Source organism: Limulus polyphemus, unplaced genomic scaffold (assembly GCF_000517525.1).
Source record: "Limulus polyphemus unplaced genomic scaffold, Limulus_polyphemus-2.1.2 Scaffold2287, whole genome shotgun sequence".
NCBI classification, from domain to species: domain Eukaryota; kingdom Metazoa; phylum Arthropoda; class Merostomata; order Xiphosura; family Limulidae; genus Limulus; species Limulus polyphemus.
In genome coordinates this window covers 38,834-49,020 of record NW_013667897.1, presented here as the reverse complement: position 1 = coordinate 49,020, position 10,187 = coordinate 38,834, and the positions used below count along the sequence as shown (strand labels likewise).

Below are 10,187 nucleotides of genomic sequence, written 5' to 3'. Positions count from 1 at the left end.
ATTATAATTAAAACCCATTTACCATTTATTTACCCAACTCACTAAATTATCTAAATCCTTTTATAAATCAACAGCATGCTCTTCACAGCTAGGAACACTCAAGACATTATATCACCTAAACTCCATTTGTAACAACCCTTTGCTTTCTTCCATCCAGCCACTCTTCTATCCAATTTGATAACTTATCTCCCCCACACCTATGGAGCTATTTTTTTTTTTTACAAGCCTTTTATATGGCACCTTGTCAAATGCTTTCTGAAAATCTACATACACCAAATCTACACCCTTACCCTCATCCACATAAACAGTAACCTTTTCAAAGAATGTTAAAAGATTTGTAGGGCAACATTTTCCCTTAGTGAAACCATGTTGACTATCCAATAAAATTCTAAATCTTGTTAAATGACTTTGCAAAGCATCTTTTAACAGACTTTCCAAAACTTTTCCCACAACTGATGCAAGACTAATGGGTCTATAATTACTGGGACAATTTCTATCACCTCCCTTGAAAAGAGGAGTTACATTAGCTAACTTCCAATACTCTGGTGCCTGCCCAGTGCCCACTGTTCAAGGACTGACAAAAAATAATAATAAGTGGCTTACATATCCAATCTTTAACCTCCTTCAAAACCCTTGGGGAAATATTATCTGGCCCAGGAGCCCAGCTATCTCATAATCATCAAATACTAGCCTTCCTTTATCATCCCTCAAGGGTCCTACCCCCATCCTAACATTTTGTTTACCCTTAATGTATTTAAAGAAATTCTTACTGTTAATTTTTACATTTTCAGCCAACCTTTTCTCATACATCTGTTTTGTTGTCCTAATTTCCTGTTCACCAATTTTCTTGATCTTCTATGATAAAAATAATGGATATTTACTTGATATGCTATTAAATATGTACATCACATTTAAATCATTATTAACAATTAAAATTTAACAACAATTAAATCCACTTCAATAAGAACCCTGCCATTAGTAAATGTTTGCTATGCATTGATCTTTAGTCATCTGTTAGTGTTAAAGTTGTCTTTTGTTATTGATTAAATTATCCACACATAAATATAGAAATTGAACACCCTTGTAAAGAAGTTATATAATTTTTCCTACATATTAACAGAATCTCAATTAAAAATATAATTCCTTGTTAGATGCATTTAAATTACATTTTACTTCAACCTCATTGGATTTATTTTAATTGATGGATTTAATTGTTGTGAAATGTTCATTGAATGTCAATAGTGATTATTTAAATGTGATACAAATATGTAATTGTATCTCAATTTAATACATATACCACGCAATTTAAAGCATTACCAAAATAAATGTTCTACATTTCTTGATGACATGTATTCCTAAGTGGACTGAGTGGAACTATAATGAAGTTAACAAAAGTTTTATAATTCCTGAAATTATTGTTTTGGGTATTTATACTGTAATAAATAGATTATTATCCTTATTGGACCACGTATAGCCATGTAAGCTGATAGACATTGAACACAAGCAGGAAATGTATTAGTTGGGCATTTGCAGACAATTAGTCTGGCAAATAAAATATTGACCATACAATGCTTTTTTTTGAAAATTGGTCTTTTTCTCATAAAATGTATCAGGTCTCTGTCTCATCAGTTTGGTCTTGACATCATCTCTGGTCACTATTCACAAAAATAATCAATCAAAATTAGAGTTTCTGATTAATATGCTTTCAATAATTTTAACAATCCCAATCTCATGTGAAAATAATCAATTAGTTTAATGTAATTGACTAATGAGTCCAACTATTAAAGGCATTGGACAGTTAAAAACACAATACATTTGTATTTATATTTAAATGCCATAGAAATACAAGTTGAAAAGTATAGACAAATCATTTGTCAATAATTTGCCCCCATCATGGCTCTGCAAGCTCCCAAAGTTAATGCAACAGCCAGCCTTCGTGATTGCTTGGCTGAAAAATTGGGTCAGAGGTGAGTGACATCACTCAAGGTAAACAAGGCCTGTCTTGGTCGGATTCCTCTCTGTGTGCCATTTTGTACATGGATAACTGTCATTTTTTCTGGACAGATTTCATTTGACAGACATCATGAATACAGTTATTCCTGAGTAAGTTGTTCCAGGATGTAAACAATTATTCGCTGTGTTGTTTACAAGTATTGAAATATTCCCAAGGAAAAGGAGGTATCTCTGCACACCTTTCTACCAAAGTTAGACAAAAAACAGCACATAACCTGGACAAAGTTTGTATCAATAACTCTTGATAAATGGAGTCCAATCAAAAGCTGCCAAAAGTTCCAGGATGTAAACAATTATTCGCTGTGTTGTTTACAAGTATCGAAATATTCCCAAGGAAAAGGAGGTATCTCTGCACAACTTTCTACCAAAGTTAGACAGAAAAGAGCACATAACTCTTGATAAATGGAGTCCAATCAAAAGCTGCCATGTATGCAGTGAACACTTTTTGGAATCAGACATCGAAAATAAATTACAGGCTGAGATGGAATTTGAAAAAAGCCTGGTGCTAAAGAAAGATGCAGTGTCCAGTGTGTATTCGAAGTTCGAGGGAGATCCATCAAACACAGCAGGCATCAGCCAGGCTCATTGCCAATGGTGAATCACACTCTTGCTCCCAGACCAATAACAGCAATGATAGTCGTGTGCAATCAGCTGTTGGAAAAGGAGAGGCATACAGGGTAAGCTCAAGTTTTAGCTAATGTTTTAAGCTCAATATAGAATTGCCAGCAATCATTCAGGTTTTAAAAACACACCAGTAGATATGCTAAAACAAGAGATTTTATGAAACTTCACTTTCAGCTATTATATACCAAAAAAGGGGCAAGGACAAACAATTGTCTGTTTTATTTATTTATTTATTTATTTTTCATGGTTGTAACACTTTTTTTTATAAAATTTCATTGGAGATGTTAATATACAACATAAAAAATGCTAGCTCTACAATATCGATTATAGAAATATGACCCCAGCTATGTTTGCTTTTCCAGTCCTAGTGTATACTTAAGTCATATGCATGCAAATTGGAGCATATGCAGAAAAAAGTATCAGGAGTAATTCAGCTGATATTAAATCTACATCTAGATATAGATCCACCACTTCAAAAAACAAATACTGACTAGAATTTACTCATACTATATTATCACTCATGTGTACATCTCTTCATGACTCATTCAAACTGATCAACCCTAAATCTGTAAAGTTATGCATAATAACTTTTACCATAACCCTGAATTTACAATGTATGGCTTCACAAAATTTATCAAGCTTTCCAAGTCTGTTGTGCACAAAAAAATCAAAACTTTTTAATATAGTATTTCTACTAACAATTTTTCGATATATTTACAAAACCATTTACTTAAGCCAGTCTGAATAAAAAGTTATTTTCATGTAAAAAAATAATTTCTTTTCATCTTACACTTGTCTAGTTTCATTCGCACATCCTCTTGAACCTCCTAAGTAATTTTTTTTTCTGCAAAACTTTATATTTTCTCTTACGTTTTTCTACCCTAAGTTAATTGTAGTAAATTCACCAAGGTACAGTGAAATAAAAAGTTGAAAAATGTGACATAAAATATATTGGTCACAATAATGGAATGTCACAAAACAACTATAATTTAAACTAAGTAACCTATAAATGGGTTGAAAAAAATTCTGTTATTACTCAGAGCAGCAAAATATTACTTCCTCAAACCAAGCAATTCCTGTAGACAATGGCTTATTGCCACCAAAACTAAACAAACTCTTGAAAGCTTTAAGTAGGGAAGAATCTGTTCTTTCTATTGGTTGTAAACATGCCATCAGCCATGTGAAGTTCATCAGCAATTTCAAAAGTAACAGAAAGATGGGGATGAACTTCTCTGGTGAATTTGACAAATTTACTGATTCTTTGCATTTGCTCTCTGATAAGAGAGTTCAGACATGCCAGTACCTATCCCAACTTTCACCAGGAAACAAATTCAGAAAGTAAAAAGAGTGATATTACAAATATTACATAACCCATATAAAATGTATAAAAAGTTTATAGTTTGACACTAATGAATAGTTATGAAAATTTTAAATTAAAATGCAACACAATGCAAACAAAACAAGTTCAAAACTTCAATATTAGATAATACAATTATGCAATTAAAAACAAGAAACATATTACTCTGTAAAAAAAACACTAAATTATCTTTTTTTAAGTACACAAGGGTTAGTGGTAGATACTGCTGGCCAGTTCCCTTCCCTCTAGGTACCAGTTGGAAAATAAAGACAGTGGCAGATGGCCACTCAAAAACATACAAATAGAATCCCCTCTATGGCTGAAAGGGTGAACAATTCTAGTGGCAACAGTAATCAAACTCCAGACTCTCCATTAACATATCAACCTTCTAATCACTTGCCCATGTCAATGCAAAAGTGAACAAATTTGAATGAATTAAAAATATAATAATGAGAAATAAAACTGGCAGTATTTGGATTACTTGAATAGTGGGAATAATACAGAATAGTAATAGTTTGAAACCTCTATTTTGATTAATCAAGTATTTTTGTGATATTAATAAATTAAATTATAATTTTGACTTATCGATTATTATACCTGCACTACTCGATACAATTGATGTTCGCAGATAATTATATTTCTACTGATTAATCAGGTTAATTGCCTAGCTCTAGTTACAACCCAAAACCCTGTTTGCTTTTCCACTGGCAACAACACACTACTATGAAAGAATTAAGAAACTGATTGACCAAAGTAATACTCCACACACAATGGCAAACTAAGTTTATGATTCTGTCAATTTATCCCAAAGAACCCAAAATAAATAAATAAGAAATAGATTATATGAAAATATATGTGCTATATGCAAGAAATATTTGCACATTTTCTCTCTAATTATACACCAATGAGGGTACAAAGTAACACAAGATCAAAAAGGTATATCACAAAAGAATGCAAAGACTGGGACATGACAAAAAGATGCTCAAAAAAGAAGCCCATTGTGGAGACAATGCAACCACTATTAATTTTAAGCAACTTTAAGTGTTTTATGAATAACAGTATCTTCTGTGATATCTTGTTCACTACATCATGATATACAGAGAAGTCAATAGTTCAGAACAGATCAAGTGTAAAACTGGTGTCACACACCAAAATCACTGCTAATAAAAGTCTGCCCACACCATGTGGTTGAGGAAATTAGTCAAAATTAAACCAAGTCTCTCTAAGCAAAAAAAAACAGTCTAAACTATAAATGTTGCAATAATTCAGACATGATATTTACATTGCTACAACAAACTGAACATTTTCATTTGGAAATAAGCAAAACACTTTAATTTTCTTGACTCTTTATACACAAGATATATGAAATAGTTTACATTGATATTTTAATAATTGATGTGCTTAAAAATCTTATATGATAAAACAAACTTCAAGGCTGATTCACCATAATTTTTTTTAGAACAGTACTAGTAGCTTACATACGTGATATCTGTATCACAATAAGTATCAGTGCTCGTTATTCTCTCATTGTTCCTAAGTACCCCAACTTAATTAACATAATTGATGACGAGGAACCCACTTTGAGACTAATAATGCTTGGAGATGGCTTGAATGAGTAATGAAGAAAAACTTTAATATAAGTTTAACATAACAGCAAATGTACAACGTTTTGACAAGGTTTAGATGTTGCTGCGATTTAAAAATTCATTAAATGTAGATGGTGGATGGTAGAGCGCTGTTGTCTGCCTGCTGGTCAGTAGTACAAGTTAGATAAGTTTAGTACTTGATGATAACAAAACCTTGTCGAAACGTTAAACATTTGCTGTTATGTTAAACTTAGCTTGAATGGGTGTAATAAAGAAAAACTTTAATATGTCTCCAAGCATTATTAATTAACATATGCATTCTTATTGTTTTTATACCTTGTATTTATTTAATTAATCTAATAGGAAGTATTCTTCATAATGGATCTCCTTAGTTTAAATTTAAAATGTTTCTGTATACATTTAACTAGTGCAATACATAGTAGTTTCTTGATAATGAAGTCTCCTAGGTAAATAATGCATTTTAAATTTAAGTTTCAAAGATGTCATAACTTTTGAATGTTTTTTTTTTTATTATTATTATTTATACTTTTTTGAGTTTGAGGTAAATTGACGTACTACTAAATTTACCAAAGCCTAGACCAAGTTAAATTAAAATTAAATAAGTATGTTATTATTAAGCCTTAACGTATGGCAAAAAACTATGGACGAGGTTCTCATAGTTTCAGCTATCTTTTATATAAAGTTTGCATTCAGCCATACACCTTATTAATCTAGTATACATAACAGTAATTTCTAATGGCACATAGAAAGTCACAGTCGCATGCCTACTTGTAACTTAATTAATATAAACGAGGTTTCTAGAATCCTACGTTAGGCCCAGCTCTTTAACAAAAAAAGTTTTACTTTTACTACTAGTAATAGTAAACCTACCAGAATTAGAGTATGGTCAGTCCAATCCAAGTTTTGCTGAAATCTTGCTGTGAAATACATAATGCAATTTTAGACTTAAGCTGTATTTAAAGTATGTTGAAAATTTATATTACTAGTAAACGAACGTTAATTAGCTCACTACAATTTACAAATTTTTAACGGAGCTAAATCACCAGATCACAAACAAACTTCGTTAACTTATTGTCTATGATCTTCTCGCTTGCCATAACTTTAATATATTTAAGAAAATACTTTTCGTTTGTTATTAAACGCAGAGCTACACAATGGGCTGCCTGTGGTCAACTTAATATGAAAATCCGATTTTAGCGTTTTAAACCCTCAAATGTGTTGCTGAATTACCCGAGAACTTACAAAAGGAATGTAAACTATTATAATGTGGGACAGTGACACACTAGTCCCACAAACATTATAAGTTTTTGTTTACGCCATTACAAAATACAGAACTTTTACAATATTTTTTTTATAGGGGCCGGAATGTTTACAGTAGGTGACTGTGATTGTTGGCGATAAATTTCAACAATAAACGGACAGCACGCAATCCACTTGTTTTAAATTAAATATATTAAAAAAAGTGAAACATCTAAAAAAATTCGTTATACTATTGTTTACTATAGGTAAATCTAGAGCTTTAAATAATTATATTTTCCGTCAAAGTCCACACAAGCTGGTTCAATTACTTTAAAACCCAATTGACAAGACAAATTATTTCTTCTCTCCTCTTTTATCACAATACAATTAGTGATAACTTCATTTATGTTACCCCGTGGGATATTGCAGTCGTATCCAGAGCTTTAAATAATTCTCCTTTATGTCCAAAGTCCACACAGGCTGGTTCAATTACTTTAGAATCCAATTTACAAGACAAGTTCTTCTTTTCTATCTTTGTTGTTACAACACAAGCTGTGAAACTGACTTCAAAATCACCACTATAACTGTTGGCTATCACATTTGTATCCAAGGCTTTAAATAATTGTCTCCTTTTTGTCAAAGTCTACACAGTGGGATCAATTACTTTAGAACACCCTTTGACAAGACAAAGTATTCTTCTTTATCTCTGTTGTTACAATACAAACTGTGAAACTTACTTTAGAAATCGCCACTTATGGCTAAATTCACGATCATGAAATCTAACTTCACTTTCATTAACTTACTTCTATTCTGTATCTGCACATATGTATAATACATGGCAAAAAAAATCTAGAAATATCTAGGTCTCTAGTAACAACAATATTAAACATTAATACTAGAAATATACGACCTAATAATACCAAAATGTTGTTTTTATTTAGACACTCAACGTTTCACATTACAGCTTCTTTAGGAGCATTCACTAAAATACAAACCAAAAGCGGCAGTACAAAGCTTCAAATGGGTTAAATAATATATTCCATTCGAATCTATAATGTGCATTTCTACAGCATGCTTTTGACATATTAAGTAGTAAAGCTTATTGTTAAAAGAAAAGTATTGTTGAAATAATTAACTACTACCTGCAGTAAACTAAAGTTATATAAAGGTTACAGAGTGAAATAACAAAAAGATATGATAACAAATATAATAAAATAATTAAAATTATAGGCATCATTCTTTGTCCCTGTTCATCTGTGGTCATAGTTGTTCAATGAGAAAAGCTTTTTTTGAATTTTCTGCCAGTGTACTTGATGGCTTTGGTGAGAATTTGTATGGAGAATGGTGGCTTCAAATCAGTTATTACTTGTCCATAATTAGTTTAAAAATGGTCTCCAATTGCACAATTAAACCACATACATAATGTACGACTCAGGCAGAGTTAGGTAATGAAACTTGTCATAACTATCACTTTTAACATAATTAACTACAGATATTAAATAACGAGAAAGACTTAGAAGCTTCGAGAAATATGATGTCAACAATATTACAAAAGCCTACTGCAACAATTATACTGCATACGCGATGTATGATGTATGACTCGTGCAGAGTCAAGCAAAACTTGTCATAACTATTGCTTTTAAAATAATTAAATTATAACACTTGTTATCAAAACTAAATAATCATTATATATTAAATCACTAAATAAACTAAATAATAACTCTTAAACTAAACAGTCTTGTATATCCAACAACTTTGATTATAAATTCTTAAGGAAATTATGCTAAAATTCATAGGTTTGTTTGTAAATGGCATAAAAAATTACAGTAGGTATTGGTCAATTTTATTTTGTTTGGAATTAAGCACAAAGCTACACAATGGGCTATCTGTGCTCTGCCCACCACGGGTATCGAAACCCGGTTTCTAGCGTTGTAAGTCCACAGACATACCACTGTGCCACTGGGGGGCAAATTCATAGGTGATACTATAAATATTTGAAATTTTGCTACATACATCTATCCTTCAATGTTGTAGCATTTAAATACAAACTACATAATTGGACTCTTGTGTTAGAAAAATAATATGGCCTTAAGTGAAAACATATCTGGCCTTTTACTTTTATTATCTGAATTCTTTTAAATGTCATCTACATTTATGAATTTCAGACCATGAACAATCTTAAAAACCTACGTCATGTCTTCTGTCCTTTTACCAGAGTCTTTCTCCTCCTCATGACTGCTGAGAGTCATTATGGGTCTTGGGAAAAATTGGTATGCGACTTTCTCAATATCCCAATAATTTTTAGAAAGATGAGACATACAAACTTAAATGATTGGAGGTATGGTTAATATTTCCTTAAATGTTTCATACTCATTTCAGGAATTATGTGCACATTTTCTGCTATTGTAATGGGCCCCCTGTGGGGGAGTAGGCCTTGGGGAAATATCCTGACCTCACCCCTCGGTGGACCTTCTCCTGAATGTAAACAAATTAAAGAGATTTCAACAAACCCCATACAATAATCACTTCATCTTTACAACAGATCAACACCCTTTCTTAAATACGATGACCAAAGCTCAACAAAATATTCTAAATAAGATCTTATCAGTACCTTTCGGAGTGAATTGATGATCTCCTTCAACTTGTCAATATAACAATATAGCTTTATCCCTGTTTTACTTATTATTGGCTATTGTAAGCTGTGTAAAAGGCTTTAGGGACTTTGTAGGGGAAGCTATAGGAAATGATAAAAAGGAGAAATATCAGGGCATAGCTATTACAAAGCTATAGGAATAATTAAGGCTATGATACTGATATGAATAATCTTACTTTTATTAAATAAGATTCATAAACATCTGGCAGTTATTAACCAAACTCATCACATAGTCCTGCCCATCATGGCCAGGTGGTTAGGGCACTCGACTTGCAATCTGCGGGTCGCAAGTTCGAATCCCTGTCACAAACATGTTCGCCCAAACCTGCTACTCGAATGTCTTTAGTGTTGTTAAGTATAATGGATTCTTTACAGATGGTTCCCAGTTCCTAGGGACGTTCACCAGGGGTGCCCCCTTTCGGCTCTGCTGTATATTTTGTGTGTCGAACCCATTCATGCTTTGCTTTCCAGTAGTGTAGCTATTTCGGAATTTGTATTGACTGTAATGAGAGCTTTGTTTTTCAGCATGCTGGTGATCTCAGTTATATTATGTGATGTTAACACTGTCTCTCCCCTGTTAGATGAGTGTGCCCTTTTCGGTAGGGCATAGGGCAGAAAGAATAATTTTTCTAAGAGTAGGAGATTGTGGTTAGGAGAGTGGTATGATTTAGGGGTGAGTTAGTGGATAGGATTC

The 10,187-nt window shown here is 32.2% G+C and overlaps 1 protein-coding gene across 1 annotated transcript in view; it reads right to left on the bottom strand.

The window, feature by feature from the left end:
- Window positions 1-6,713, bottom strand: part of LOC106466520 (proteasome assembly chaperone 2-like) — a 95,962-nt gene extending 89,249 nt beyond the window's left edge. Inside the window, exon 1 of the mRNA XM_013926811.2 lies at window positions 6,472-6,713. Coding sequence (XP_013782265.1) covers window positions 6,472-6,531 — 60 coding nt within the window. The 5' untranslated portion in view covers window positions 6,532-6,713. The remainder of the gene's footprint in view (window positions 1-6,471) is intronic.
- Window positions 6,714-10,187: the final 3,474 nt, after the last annotated feature.